Here is a 16,279-nt window from a genome sequence, read left to right as displayed (position 1 = left end):
TTGGGGTACAGATGGCCTTCTTTTCAATACATCTGTATCTTTGGGGTAAATACCCAGTAGTGCAATTGCAGGGTCATAGGGAAGCTCTATTTTAATTTCTTGAGGAATCTCCACACTGTTCTCCAAAGTGGCTGCACCAACTTGCATTCCCACCAACAGTGTAAGAGGGTTCCCCTTTCTCCACATCCCCTCTAACACATGTTGTTTCCTATCTTGCTAATTTTGGCCATTCTAACTGGTGTAAGGTGATATCTCAAAGTGGTTTTAATTTGAATCTCCCTAATGGCTAGTGATGATGAACATTTTTTCATGTGTCTCATAGTCATTTGTATGTCTTCATTGGAGAAGTATCTATTCATGTCTTCTGCCCATTTTTTGATATGATTATCTGTTTTATGTGTGCTGAGTTTGAGGAGTTCTTTATAGATCCTGGATATCAAACTTTTGTCTGTACTGTCATTTGCAAATATCTTCTCCCATTCCGTGGGTTGCCTCTTTGTTTTGTTGACTGTTTCCTTTGCTGTGCAGAAGCTTTTGATTTTGATGAAGAATTTTATACCTCTTGATCTCCTTTATCTGTTTTACTCATCTCACCCCCACCTTCCCTCTGACAACCACCAGTTTGTTCTCTGCATTTAAGAGTCTGTTTTATTTCTGTGTTTGTCTGTTTTGTGTTTTAGATTCCACCTATTTCAACCCTTCTGGTAGGCTAGAGATGTTCTACCCAAAGGATGAAATGTTGGGGAGGTCATGTAGATTTTCTAATTACTCTGAGATGAAAAAAGAAAAAAAATAAGTGTTCTGTTACCTTCTGAACCAAAAAAAACCTACTAATCCATGTGTTTGGTTCAGTGTCATAATTAAAATTTGGAATTCTTAGTTATCTGATTTTCTCTCTTGCCCTAGTTCACTATTACTTTGGACCTGGAAACCTATAGTGCTTGCTTTCAGTGGTTCCTTGTGTCCCCAAAATGAGTTTAAAGAGGATGAGAGAAAGGGTGCTTACTTGCCTCAGGGTTTCTTTTGCCCTTGTGTTTTCCCCAAGATTTCTTTAGTGAGTGACCTTAGTTGAAATTCTCCAAAATGTGGTTTATAACTCTCTTCTCGTTTGCTGGTTATGACATCCAATTTCAGTCTACCGCACATGAACTTTCCTTGTTGTGTCAGAGGCCCTCCAAGATTCCACTTAGCTCTTGGGGGAAAACAAAAACAAAAACAAAAACAAAAAACAAAATAACCTTACCTATATTCTTGTCCTCTCATCTGTCAAAGTGCAGTTTACTCCTAGTGCAACACCACCAATTCTCTCCTCTTTGGCCATACGGTGACAGTGGCAATGCGTCATCTGTTTTGTGACTATCAGGCATGTGTCAGGTTTCACACTTCAAGGTCCCCCAAACTCCAGAGGACACACTGCTTTATGGAAGCTCCCTGAAAGCTCCTCTCTTTTCGAGGTGAAGGTGAAGCACCTCTTCTCTACCCCACTGCTCTCTAAAAACTCTTTCCAAAGACCAGATTCTAGCCTGGCTGAAGCTGGAGGTCATCCATTTTGGGGCATGCAGCATGTATGAGGGACAGGATCAAATTCTGTAACTGTGGTTCACAGGAGAGGCACAAAACTGTGTCCTGGACACCATGTCTCTTGTCACTATTTCTGTCTAAGCCTGAGAATGTCAGACTAATGTGAAACAGAATGACTTGCATTTGGTTATCATTTTTACTTATGTCCATGTGTGCTAGGTCCTCCGTCTTCCATGAGAAGTATGATTAGAGTAAGCCTCAACTTTTGCTTCTTAGAAATCTTCATTTAAAGTGGTTGAGACAGACATCTAAACAGATAATAAAAATACCAGAACTAATTTGTGGGGATACCTGGGTGGCCCAATCAATTAAGCATCTGATCTCAGCTTGGGTCTTGATCTCAGTGTTGTGAGTTCAAGTCCTGCTTTGGGATCCACGCTGGGTTGGAGCCTGCTTTAAAAAAACAAAAACAAAAAACAAAACAAAAAAACAAAGAAAGAACTGAACTACAGGTATTAGACACTCCTGTGGTCTCTCATGGCTCCTCAGCCTTGCTTCTCACTTTGGTCACTGCTGTATCAACCGGCTCTGTGGAATTTTTGACTAGCTTTGTGCAAGTGCAACATGGCAGCACCTCACTGGGGACCACACCTCTGTACCTGTCCTGGTTTCTCTCATGCTTTTAGGAAGCTGCTCTATACAAGAGTGTTTAACAGGAAGGGGTAGTGTATCCTGGGGCTTTCCTTGACCAGTTGGGGGATAAGAGTCAATGGATAAATGTTATACCTCACCTCCTGGCAGACAGTTCCTTAAACTCCTCAGAAAGTTCTGTGAGATGAGCATTCTACCTCTGTGGTGTAGGCAACCTGATAACACATTCTTATGTGGTCTACTATCCTTTTCAGCTTTATTTGCCGGACCCTCAAGTAAAGCCCGTGCACTTAAGCCTTTGTCTCAAACTCTGTTATCAGAGAAACCCCAGCTGAGACTACTAAGAGAATAGAGAATATAGGAGTAACAAATCACTTTAGGAAGGTGGAAATAAATACTTGGAAATAAGTAATTGCATGACCACAAATCTTTTTATACAGGTCTGCTAATGAGTTAACCTGCAACTAGTTCTGGAAATAATGTAGACACAATACTGTTAATGTAATTTGTGAGACCACTGAAAAAATGAAAATGTGGGATTCCTTTTCCAAGAATTATTAAAAACTTCAAGGTGGTGACAGCAGAGCATTGAACCAAGCTTGGGCTCTTTTAAATGCACAGCCATGTGAAAATCAAGGTGACATGCTCTTGAAACTTATGCTGAATGCCTACATGAGTTTTCATTATATCCCCAATTCCAGCTTATTAGGAACTAGTAAAATATGTATAGTTAACTACCTGTTCCTTATAGTTCTACTTGAACTGACTGAATTGTACTTTTAGGAAAAACCATTCTCTCTTCCCAGGTGGGCTGCAATTCTCTCCCTCTCTCTCTGTTTTGTTGTTGTTGTTGTTTGTTTTGTTTTGTTTTTGTTTTTTTTAAGATTTTTTATTGATTTGACAAAGAGAGCACAGCAAGAGAGGGAACATAAGCAGGGGGAGTAGAAGAGGGAGAAGCAGGATCCCTGCTGAGCAGGGAGCCTGATATTGGGCTAGAGCCACCTCAGGGCTGGAGCCCAATGTGGGCTCCATCCCAGGAACCTGGTATTATGACCTGAGCCCAAGGTAGATGCCCAACTACTGAGTCACCCAGGAACCCCTGCAATTATCTTTTGTATAAGCTGTAGCCGTGTGTTATTTAGAGGAGCTTGAACTCCTTGCTCTACAGCCAGAAACTTCTGTTACCATTTTCTTTCTAAGACTACTACTACCTTTTAAATTTCTTTTGAATGTCTGCTAAGTACAAATCCTTACAGGCTAGGCTGAGTGAATAAAAAGGTTCCTGTACTCAAGGAACTTACAGGGTAGTTAAGAAAAAAAATAAAGAAGTAATCAGAATATTTATAGAGAAATATGCACAGGGGACCACATGGAAACTACCTGAGTAGTTTACTTACCTGAGCTAAGGACCAATGAAAAGGGAAAAATGCGAACAGTAAGGTGAGCTTCCTGGAAGTTCTGGTGCCTGAGCATGTTTGAAGGCGAACTTGGAATAATTCATCCTGTGAAGAGGTTAGTTTGGGTCAGAACAATCATTACATTTATTCCAATGTGTGGAATCCCTTAGGTCTTTAGCTGTGGGAATAGGGATAGAATGCTGGCCAGAGTGTGCATTAGAGACATAATGTGAGGGCTCCTGAATACCATGATGAAAATACTTAACTTTGTCTCGTAGTCAATAGAAACTCAAGCTGGGGAATGACAAGATTAAATTTGTATTTTAGAAAGATCACTGGAGTGGCAATGATGAGAGTAGATTGGAAAGAGTAAGGCAAGAAAGAGGGAAATTAGTTAGTACTCTATTAAAATCAACAAGTAAGAATATGATTAAAAACAAAATAAATTTCCATAGTATATATGAACCATATCTTCTTTATCCATTCCTCCTTTGAAGGGCATTTTGGTTATTTTCACAGTTTGGCCACTGTGGCCATTGCTGTTATGAGTGTTAGGGTACAAATGGACCTTCTTTTCACTACATCTGTATCTTTGGGGTAAATACCCAGTAGTGCAATTGCAGGGTCATAGGGAAGCACTATCTTTAATTTCTTAAGTAATCTCCACACTGTTTTCCAAAGTGGCTGCACCAAGTTGCATTCCCATCATCAGTGTAAGAGGGTTTCCCTTTCTCCACATCCTTTCCAACACATGTTGTTTACTGTCTTGTTAATTTTGACCATTCTAACTGGTGTAAGGTGGTATCTCAATGTGGTTTTGATTTGAATCTCCCTGATGGCTTGTGATGATGAGCATTTTTTCATGTGTCTGTTAGCCATTTGGAGACGTGTCTGGTCATGTCTTCTGCCCATTTTTTGACATGATTATCTGTGTGTGTGTTAAGTTTGAGGAGTTCTTTATAGATCTTTGTTATCAACCCTTTGTCTGTACTGTCATTTGTGAATATATTCTCCCATTCTGTGGGTTGCCTCTTTGTTTTGTTGATTGTTTCCTTTGCTGTAGAGAAGCTTTTGATCTTGATGAAGTCCCAAAAGTTCATTTTCACTTTTGTTTCTTTTGCCTTTGGAGACATATCTTGAAAGGAGTTGCTGTGGCCGATGTTGAAGAGGTTACTGCCTATGTTCTCCTCTAGGATTCTGATGGATTCCTGCCTTACGTTGAGGTCTTTTATCCATTTCAAGTTTATCTTTGTATATGGTGTAAGAGAATGGTCGAGTTTCATTCTATACCTAGCTGTCCAATTTTCCCAGCACCATTTATTGAAGAGACTGTCTTTTTTTTCCACTGTATATTTTTTCCTGCTTTGTCGAAGATTATTTGAGCATAGAGTTGAGGGTCCATATCAGGGCTCTCTACTCTGTTCCACTGGTATATGTGTCTGTTTTTGTGCCAGTACCATGCTGTCTTGGTGATCACAGCTTTGTAGTAAAGGTTGAAATCAGGCAACATGATGCTTCTAGTTTTGTTTTTCTTTTTTCAACATTTCCTTAGCAATTCGAGGTCTCTTCTGATTCCATACAAATTTTAGGCTTGTTTGCTCTGGCTCTTTGAAAAATGCTGGTGGAATTTTGATTGGAATGGGATTGAAAGTACAGATTGCTCTAGGCAGTATAGATATTTTAATAATGTTTATTCTTCCGATCCATGAGCATGGAATATTCTTTATCTTTTTGTGTCTTCTTCAATTTCTTTCATGAGTGTTCTATAGTGCTTTGAGTACAGATCATTTACTTCTTTGGCTAGGTTTATTCCCAGATATCTTATGGTTCTTGGTGCTATAGTAAATGGAATAGATTCTCTAATCTCCCTTTCTGTATTTTCATTGTTGGTGTATAAGAAAGTGACTGATTTCTGTACACTGATTTTGTATCTTTCCACATTACTGAACTGCTGTATGAGTTCTAGTAGTTTAGAAGTGGAATCTTTTGGGTTTTCCATATAAAGTATCATGTCATCTGCAAAGAGAGAGAGTTTGACTTCTTAATTGCCAATTTGAATACCTTTTATTTCTCTTTGTTGTCTGATTGCTGTTGCTAGGACTTCTAACACTATGTTGAACAAGAGTGGTGAGAGTGGGCATCCTTGTCATGTTCCTGATCTCATAGGGAAGGCTGTCAGCTTTTCCCCATTGAGGATGATATTCACTGTGGGTTTTCATAGATAGATTTTATGAGGTTGAGGAATATTCCCTCTATCCCTATACTTTGAAGAGTTTTAATCAGGAATGGATGCTCTGTCTTGTCAAATGCTTTTTCTGCATTAATTGATAGGACTGGAAGAGATTATGCTGAGTGAATTAAGTCAAGCAGGGAGAGTCAATTATCATATGGTTTTGCTTATTTGTGGAGCATAAGGAATAGTACAGAAGACATGGGGAGATGGAGAGGAGAAAGGAGTTGGGGGAAATTGGAGGGGGAAACAAACCACGAGAGTCTATAGACTCTGAGGAACTAACTGAGGGTTTTGGAGGGGAGCGGGGTGGGGTGTTGGTTTTGGAGGGGAGAGGAGTGGAGGTTGGGTGAGCCTGGTGGTGGGTATTAAGGAGGGCACGTATTGGATGGAGCACTGGGTGTGGTGCATACACAATGAATTCTGGAACACTGAAAAGAAATTTAAAAAATAAATAAAAATAAAAATAAATTAAAAAATTAAGCAGCAACCAAACACTTTGCTCCCCAAACAGAGGTAGTGGCAGTTTTGATGGAGAAGGTACATGTTTGAAGATTCTTAAGGAGATAGAATGGATAGGATTCTGATATATTGAACACATTGTGTCCATTGTTGGATGCCCTTGAAGCAGAGCGTGAGATAGGGCATCAAGTGCTTATGCTTTATTAAGACAATGAGTATTCTTCAAGCAGAGTAGAGAAGGGGAACGAGCCCAGCAAAGATGTGGTCTCATGTGAAGTTGAGGCTTGGACTGTCCTCAAGAGGACTCTTGGTACATAAACTGCACCACATTGAAATAAAACAAGTGGCTTTTTATCCCATGACAGTCAATATTGGGCTGTGAGCCACTCTGGAATGGCTAAGTTCACCATGAACTGACTCAACTAAGGACAGTTTTCCAGAGAAAGGTGGCAGCTGTGAATTTTAATGGCTAATAGTCCCAGCAGTTTGGAGATGGGCACAGTGTTGGTAAAGGGGATTTGGGCAGGGTGTTTCCTACAGCTATGTAGATAATGACTTCTGGAGTTCCGTCTTGGACAACTGAGTGTAGTTGGTGTCATTTCTTCAAACGGGGAGGGAGAGGTTGTAGTTTACATCATCCAGCTGGAGCTAGGTAGTTGGTAGGGACCTCTATGGCTCTTGGAAAGAAGATGGATTTTACAGTAATTGGAGGTAGCTCATAGTGGAAGTCATAGGTAAATTTACCTTGGGAGATTATATGGAGTAAAAGATAAGAGGACCAAGGGCAGAAAATGGAGAAAACCCAAAATTAATGTATGAGGAAGTAAAGCAGAACCTTCCAAGGAGGATGAGAAGGAGTAAACCTTGAAAGACTCAGGCAATGTGTCATAGAGACAAAGAGAAGGGAGTTTTTAGAAGGACACAATCAACAGAGCAATATGTTTTGAAAACAAATAAAATTATGATAATGAATATTTTGGATTTACAACCAAGAGGTTCTTTCTCTTTTTATTCAGCATGTTCTGTACAATATTGATTTATTTTTTTTTGGCTTCTATTTGTTCTTGTGTTGACAAGAGTATGGTAGGAGAAATGTTCTCCTGTAAGTGCTCATAAATGTGTGTCATTGCATTACACTCTTCTAGGCTAATATTCCCTTCTAATATCAATGCTTTGTACTATCTCCTAGAACTGCATTTTTTTTTTTTGACCAAATGATTCCTATTGGCCAGCCCAGAACCCTTTTCAAGAAAGTGAGTCATCACCACATAAGTAACTTTAAGCTTCTCACAAATTTCCTTTTTTTCTTTTTGATCTGTCCTGCTGATTGATCTGTTGTCACTTGTCAACTAACAATGCATTTGTATCTCTTTATTTGGATATCAGGGAACAAACTAACATTTCTTTTGGTTAATTTTCTTTTTCTCATTTCATCAGAACTATGATTCTGAGATCCTGCTCCAACATCTCAATCACTGTTAGCCCTTTGACTCTTTCTTGCACATTTTGTGAGGTCTACAATTATATCAGCATCTAATTTAAGCAATGAAGTTGTACTCACTGTCTACATTTTTCTACAAACATCATCTGTTCCATCCTTTGTGAGAATTTTATACATCTAGCCTCAAAATGCTTACATAATTTCATAGAGCACCTTTTTAAAAAATTTTTAAGCTTAATTTTTGTTAATTAAGACAATAAAGGTATCTCGTTAGAATACTTGGTACTGTGCTGTACCTTGTGATTCCTTGGGAAACACTGATTTATCATAGGGTATGTGGCTATCACTGTGATAACTTTGGGTAAAAAAAATTATATAACTTAAATATTTTCTTTGGAGAGAAAAATACATACAATTAAAATGTTTAAATATCAAAATAGTATAAAACAAATCATAATCAAATTAGCAGTACATATAATAACTGTAGTTAGAATTAAAACTCTCAATAAATCCAAGCCTTTAATGGGGAAAACACACATTAATAATTAAGATGAGTGCCATAACTTTAACTTGACAGCATCACAAAGACACTCCATATGACCTTTTCTTAGATATTCTGTTCATCGTATATGAGGCAGTAGTTGGCTGTGGCAAATAAAACATTCCCAAGGTTAGTAATGTTGGTATTGAGATTTTAATTAGGTTTTGATGTTTTAATTCAATCTCTGCCTTGTCATTTTCCAGTCTGTTTGGCAACAGCGTGTAGGAAACAATAAAGCGTATTTTTCTTCACCAAGACTAGTGACCCAAGGTGTTATTGTGACAAGTAAACTCTGATTCTGTAGGGGGGAAATGTATTTTGCATCCGATGACTTCATTTACTTAGTAGAGGTTCTTCTGGTAGAATTCTACAATTTCAACTCACTTATAAGGAGGAGCTTGTACTATGTTAGTGGGGGATTAACAGATAAATTTTAACTTACATTGTTGAAAACATGTTTGTCCTCATTTACTAAAACTTGGAGCAAATAATGTCTTAAGTAATTTACCTGTCACAGTTCTTTTGGAAGAATTAATTGGTTAGTTGTTGTCCAAAGAACTTTTAGAAACACACAAGAAAGACCCAAAATAATTGAGAATAAAAGGCTATTTTATGTTTGATGGTTGAGTCTCGGTCAAATCAAACAACACTTTTTATGCTTACTTTCTTGAGCATGTAGTTTGTTAGTGTGAGAGATGCATAAATGTAACACTGTTCTGAAACCTTGTTCAATCACTTCCTGATTGGAAATGAAAAATTCATAAATATGGAAGAGTAACAAAACAGTGAAAGAGCATATGTATAGGCAATACTGATTTTCATTAATCTTTCCTCCCTCAGAAAAAGTAATCCCAATATTTATAACTATTTTTCGTATATAGGTTCAGAGATCACTTGGGTCCACAGTGGTAAGGGGAAATCTGGGTGAAGGGATCAAGAAGATAACCACAGTTAGATGGGGAGGATGAAAGAGGAATAGGCATTCCAGTCTAGACATGAGCAGAATATATACGTAAAATGGGGAGGGAACCATGTGACTATAGCAGCCTGCTTATTTTAGATTCCTAAGAAGGCGGTCAAGGTGGGAGGATTAGGAGGGACCATGGTCACATTTAGATGGATTCCTGTCTGTGTGTTTACATCTTACACACTGAAGAGGCTTTGGGAGTTACTGAGCATGGGTGTGGCCCGCTGAAATCTCTTTCAGAAGAAAGGGTTAGGCCACCTATTCTGGAAAATTGTATTTGGGGCAGCAGTCTTCAAAATGAGGTATTTTTAGTGGGAGGTTCCACATATTGTTTTCAAGGATATGGTGCTAAGGGGACTAATTTCCAAACCCTCAACTTTCATTTTTACTTTTTTCCAAAAACTCATCTGTGATTAATGTCATGTTGGTTCTTAGCTCTTACTCCTCCTAGAGCCGTGACCCTCTCCCACTTCTCCCAAAAAGAACATTTCCTCTCCTCAGTCCAGAGTCTCATGCTGGTGTACTGTTCTTGGCTGGATAAATCTCCTAAATGTCAAACAAGGAAGCAATCCAAAATACTGTTGTGGATATTAAGAAAGGGAGAGCCCCTTAGGAGGAACCTTATAATGAATCCTTTACAAGACAAGTGGTTTCCAGTGCATTTCCTTCAACAAAATGTAAAGAAGAACCTAACCAGATTGACACTTGATTGATTATTCATTTTAATTTTGATAAGGTGTTTTAATGTTAAACATGGAGGTAGTTTAAATAATTGAGTGATTACTACAGGAAAGAAAAAGACTTTTATTCCTAACTTTTTATTTGTTTTAACAAGATTGCCAGATGCACACTTCCACATATAAGTAAAATGGATAGAGTTGTTACAGAACTGCATCATATTCTAGCAATAATTAATTATGATACATGCACTAATTTTTTTTTTTAAGTTTCATCTCTTTCACTAAGTTATGTATTTCTGGTACTATTCAGCACCGTATACTTACCAGTTAACAAAATATCAGATACGTTTATGTTGGTTTGACTAATTATATACTAGTTATCAAAATATGAATTTTGTTAAAATATTTAGAACTTTTGATTCTGGAAAAGAGAACTATATGGATGGGGAACCAGCACAAGACTTTGTCCATAAAAATATATTACATAAGATAAAATTCTACAGTGAAATGGAATGCAAATATGAATTCAGGGAGAAAAGGAATGATGTAAGAAACAGTTTGGTTATGTATATTTAAAGTAGATGTTGAAGGGTGTCCTCTTGCCATGGTAGCTTTCCATTGGATATATTGAAATGAGCTAGGTAACTGTTTTCCTTAAACAAGTCAATATTTACAATATGCCTGAAATTACATCCTTTGCAACTACCTAAAGATACATTGAAAAACTTCAGATGTCAACTAAAAAGTGTGAAGAGCTGTGTATCTTTAAAAAATTATTTTTGGAAGAACATAAGTAAAATACTTGGAGAGGCTTGTCCTAAAAATGTATTTGCATATCACACACATTGTTTGTTTTTGCTTAGCTTGTATGTTTTCCATTATTAAAAATAATAAGGTTTTCTAAAAATACCCACATTCACTTGCGTAGGATTTAGAAATATCAGTGATTGTGCTGGGCAGCCACAGAGGAAGGAAACTACTGACGGTGGAGGTTGCTCGATCCCCTCTACCTCCTTCTTGGAGGGCAGAAAAAGGAGAGGCACTGGAGTCAGGGGCACACAGGGCCTGTAATGACTATTTCTGAACTTATCATTTGGCTTTTTCCCAGTTATTTGTCATTCCATGGCTTTATCTTTTTTTGTTTTGTTTTGTTTTTGTTTTTGTTTAAGATTTATTTGAGAGAGGGAGAGAGAGAGAGAGAGGTGGAAGGTGCAGAGGAAGAGGGAGGGGGGAGAGATAATCCTCAAGCAGACTCCCCACTGAGTGCAGAGCCTGACTGGCGTTTGATTTCAGGTACCCTGAGATCATGACTTGAGCCTAGACCAAGAGTCAGCTGTTCAAGCAATGGAGTCACCCAGGTGCCCCTCCATGACTTTATCTTCTTTCTCCTGAACTGAATGATTCAATTTCTGAGAGCCCTGTCTTTGTCTTGTGTTCTTTTTTACTTTTCCTAACCAGCTACTATAGTCCCTGGCACACTGTAGTATACAATATATTTGTATTTATTCACATCCCTCCTATTTCATGAAGAACATTTAAATTGGTGATTGATGGAGGGGTTAAAGGGGATGATAGGGTCAAAAATAATACCCAGATCTTGAACAAACACATTGAAGATAATGATTGTGCTGTGAAAAGAGAGAGGCATAGGATGGAGAGCTTATTCAAGTATATTGAATTTGTGGTCAGTTTGGGGTCAGGGCTGCTGCTGGCATGGAGAGACCTCTCAGCAAATTGGAAAAGGTGCCCTCTCTAGGTCAGCCCTTTCTGGGTCCATTAATAATATCTTTGGATGAAGAAAAAAAAAAAAGCCCCCTTTCTTCAGGTTAATGCAGTCCATGTCAGGGCCCAAATTTAACAAGAAGGGTCACCTTCTTCCCCTCTTGTTCAAGGGTCTTTATGCAGTGTACTGACTGTACAGCTGTGTTTGTACTTCTGCATAAGTTAGGTCATTTGATAGGTAAATAACAATTTATCGTATGTATTTGGTTTGTTCAAAACCAGAGAACTTTATTCTGGCAAAAAAACCCCACAAAACATATATTAAGTTGTACTCTAATTTTAGATGGTATTATTTATCAGGGTTTCCTGCTGAATTCATGTTAACTTTTGTATTCAATTCCAGTAAGCTCTAGTTGATAAGTTAGGGAACTTCATAGACATGCCTGCCTCCAAATAGATAGAATATATATTTTATCACCCTGTCACAAACATCTCCTCCCATTTTCTCTTGCTTTGCCTAAAATTTGCAATATCAGAGCAAATCAGTTTGTATTTGACAAAGGCTGGCATATTACCTACAGAAGGCCGTGATTAAATAACACATATTTTATCAGGAAAAGAGAAAAGAGATCCTGAATTAGTTTGTTTATCTGTGAAAAGATTGTCCTTTAAGGCGTGTGATCCTGAGCAACAGAGAAAAGGCATTTATTCACTTATCTCTTCATTCAGCCAGCAAGCTATATTTTCTATATTTTAGGCATTGTCATTGGTATCTCTCTCTCTCTCTCTCACACACACACACACACACACACAAGTAAAACTTTTATCCCTTCTTAAGGCACTGAGTCTGGTGAAAGAGAAAGATAGGCGCACCCAAACCCAGTAGAGTCTGTGTGCGTTCTTCCCAGAGGCATGCATGGAATCCTGCAGCACGGGGAAGTACAGGAGGAGTCCATTCTGCTAGCTGAGGAAGGCATCACTAAGAAAGCATTATCCGAGTTTACCATGGATGGAATGTTTACATCCTCTCTAAACTCGTGTGTTGAAGATCAACACACAAGGTGATGATATTTAGAGATGGGGCCTGTGGAGGTCATTAAAATTAGATTAGATCACGAGGGTAGGGCCTTTATGATAGGATTAGAGGTCTTATAAAGAGAGAGAGATCTCTCTCCACATGCATGCACAGAGGCAAGTTCCTGTGAAGAGGTATGAAGGAGGGGACCCTCCACAACCCGGGAAATGGGGCTCTTAGAAGAACCTGACAATGCCAGCACCCTGATCACAGACTTTGAGCCTCCAGAGCTGTGAGAAAGGAGTGCTTGTTGTTGAAGCCATCCAGCCATGGTGTTTTAACTGAGCCGCCAGAGGTGAATAAGACAGAGCAGACCACTACCTGGGGCTTTTCTCATGGACCATGTGCTGGATGTCTTCCATCTGACCCTCTGAGACCACTCTCTGTTTTTCTGTCTTGCTTTCTCTTCCACAAAACCAGCCTGCATGGGCTACATCTACAGGTCTCCCTGGTCTCTAACTTCCTGCTGTTGAGCTCTGGAAGGAGATCTGATGCAGGGCAGAGAGTGAGGTTGTGGTATTTATTTCATAGGCCTCCCACCTGGCAAGGTTACCTCTGGCTGCCTTTCTCTTCATTATAGGTCACTGCCCTTGGAAGGTGGCATTCGCTCCTAGGATTCGCTCCTTCTGGCTTCCGATTACTGCTTCCTGTGTTTGTCTTTTTGGATCTAGGGAGGGTCACCCAACTCACACCATCCCGAGCCCCAGGGAACTGCATTATCTCTTTTGGTTTATCTACACCCTTCCCACACGTTTGCAAATAGTCCCTTGATTAAACCCTACTCACAGTATCTTAATTTGAGTGCACCATCTGTTGCCTGCTGGGACCCTGACTGATACAGATTGTAAATTGTGTGAAGATGTATCTAACTTACCCAATAAATGTTAGCTATTTTTAATATTGCATTGTGATAATATTTTGAAATGAGAGCAATATATATATATTTTTTCAATAGTGCCTATTTCAACTTTACTTTTCCAATTTGAAGCAGGTACATGGCTGATTTTAATGCTTCTTCAAAAGATTTGTTACAGCCATAGCAGACAAAAAGAACTTTGGGGGTATAAAATGAATAGACCCCAAAGGACTTAAGATTTGGGACAAACTCCATGTCAGACAAGATGAAGTTGAGAAGGAGGAGTCAGGGAGTCTGGGGTGGGTGATCCCTCAGAAGGGACATTGTACTTTTCCCCCACTCCTACCACGAAAAGGAGTAGAAAGGGAGGCCAGAGCCTCTGCAGAGGACCTGTGGCTTTCACACACAGACATGATTATAGTACGGGAGCTGACCTGACCCCAGTCAAGCAATGACTGGGAGGTCTAGGCAGAAATGTCAGAGATGGTCTCACAGTTTTAGAGCAAGGCAGGAGTAGCCGATGAATGCCTAGTGGCCAAGAAGGGCAGGGAAACAGCAAGGAGATTTCCTGGAATTGCCTGATTAATGACCAGAGGCTAGATGAAGACGGTACAGTTATCAGGGATGCAAGCATGGACTGATGACCATCAGTGGATGCGTGCTAGGCAAAAGTCTGAGAACTTAGACACGGCCCCAAGGAGATGGTAAAGAGAAGGTGGATTCATGGATTGATCGATATTAAGTTTTTACTTCCCAGAGAAATGGATATCAAAAGAAAAAGTTATCTTTAGTTGTAATAAAATAGGTTTTATTTCTTACACACCCAAGATTGTAGGCACTGAGTCATCCCTGCTACATATTATTATTAGTCCTATTAATAAAGTGAGCAGGGATGGAGAGCCCTCCGTGTGGAGAGCTTCCAGTGTGTTCTAAGACGAAGAGGCTGAGAGAGTGGAAGCCCATGTGGGCACTGGCCGCATGTGCCTTTGGACGCAGGAGTAGTAGAAGATGCGGGTAGAGCTGCAGGCAGAGGGTCGCATTATGAGTGATGACCATTTGCCAAGCAATTTATATGTGGAAGAGCCTCTGCTCACCACTATAGCTTCATTATTACTCCTAGTTCTCCCCCTCAAGTCCTCATTTTACAGAGAGAAGTTGAAGCTAAAGGAATTGGCTAAGCGCCCAGGTCACGTGGCTAGTGAGCGTGGCAGCCCTGGAGGGCTCCGTTCCAAACCCCAGGCTCTCAGCCCCTTTCCTAACCTGCCTTCTCAGGAAAGAACAGGCGGCCATGCCCCAGACTTGGCATTTTATTAAATAGGCAGTGGGAAAAAAAAATTACAAAGTTGGTGCTATGATGAAATTGATGCTTTAAAGAGAACATTCTGTTAACAGTGTGGAGAAAAAGAGGGGAAATGCAGGATTGGAGGCAGAAGGACCAATTCAGAGGCTTTGCGATGGGCCAGGTGAGGACCGCCAGGTCAGGAAAGGTCAGGCATTAAGGGGATGACAGGAGGAATAAGTAGTGTGTGCTGCCTTGGTGACTGTTGAGAGCACTTGCTGTTACCGGTGAAGAAGATGACAGCCATTCGCGGCTTTTTCGTGAGTTTACGTAATGGCAGGCGCAAGAGCTTTGCCCCTGTTTGATAATAATATGTACAGTGAAAAATCGGCAACTGTAGTATCGAGAGAGTTATAAAGTGTGCTGTGATTGCCTCTCTAGGCTTCAAAGAAGACATGACCTTTCAGGTGATACGTGGAGTGCGGTTCGAATCGGGAGTTGCAGGGATGAGAGAGGAGCGAGGAAGAGGGCAGGAGAAACAGTGGCGGAGAAGCCAGGCCTGTCAGATCGACTTCCTGGTGTGTCTAGAGGAGTTTTATTCAAATAGACTTTACACAACATGTACATAATGATCTACAATTTAGTGATACTTTTAAGTTTTACTTATTTATTTATTGAAAAGCATTGGTTAGCATTTAATGAACCTACCTCTACGGGACTTCAAGTTCTAGGGCACACCCCCCGCCCCCCGCCCCCCGCCCCCGCCCCAAGTCTTCTCTTTTGCTCTTCTACCAAAGAATCTGTCCTTCACAGTGACAGGCCATTTTGGGAGCTTTCCCTTCCCCCAAAACTTTGCAGTAGGCAGGGCACAGCACATCAGTGATAGGAACAACTCCAGTCCTGTGTTTGGCAGCATTTACTGGTGTCGGCTCACTGACCAAGATCCACAGTTTGTCAAGGTCAACAGCTGGGCAGAGGCTGTGGTTTCTCTTTAAGGAGTAATGCCTCACACTAACTTTTCCAAAGTGACCTGAGTCATACTTGTTGAGGCTGATCGGGTGGTGATGCATGCTGCCAGCATCATCCCAGCCTCCTGGGTGCTTCCGGTGCTGGCCCACGTGGCTGTGGCCATGGCTGTGGCCCATGTGGCCCCAAAGTTTCCAGGTCTTCCTCAGTCTGAATGACTATATGCTTGGTCATAAGGCCAGAGGGAGGTGGGGTAGGGGGCAAACTCACCCGTCTGCACAGGGGTCTGTAGGACTAGGGGATGGGGAGAGGGTAAGGGGTCAAGGATCTGCTTTGTGGCACATTCAGCAAAAATGATGTGAAGGCCTGGCCCTGCCCCTTGGCCTCATCAGAGTGGCGCTGGAGCTCACTGCCCTGCATGTCTCAGAGACCTGAACCTTGGGCAGAACAAGTAGCCCCAGGCTCTGGAGCCTATGCTGGCCACCCTGCCC

The 16,279-nt window shown here is 40.4% G+C and overlaps 1 protein-coding gene across 1 annotated transcript; it reads right to left on the bottom strand.

The window, feature by feature from the left end:
• Positions 1-15,610: 15,610 nt before the first annotated feature.
• LOC131810956 (large ribosomal subunit protein uL15-like) lies at positions 15,611-15,967 on the bottom strand. The gene has a single exon (XM_059138975.1). The coding sequence runs from the start codon at positions 15,965-15,967 to the stop codon at positions 15,611-15,613; it is 357 nt and encodes a 118-aa protein (XP_058994958.1).
• Positions 15,968-16,279: the final 312 nt, after the last annotated feature.

This window comes from Mustela lutreola, chromosome 11 (assembly GCF_030435805.1).
Source record: "Mustela lutreola isolate mMusLut2 chromosome 11, mMusLut2.pri, whole genome shotgun sequence".
NCBI classification, from domain to species: Eukaryota; Metazoa; Chordata; class Mammalia; order Carnivora; family Mustelidae; genus Mustela; species Mustela lutreola.
The sequence above is the reverse complement of the archived record's forward strand: the minus strand, read 5'-3'. Positions and strand labels throughout refer to the sequence as shown.

Coding starts and splice junctions, on each gene's coding strand:
- LOC131810956 (XM_059138975.1), bottom strand. CDS start 15,967: ATGGGCCACAGCCATGGCCACAGCCACGTGGGCCAGCACCGGAAGCAC.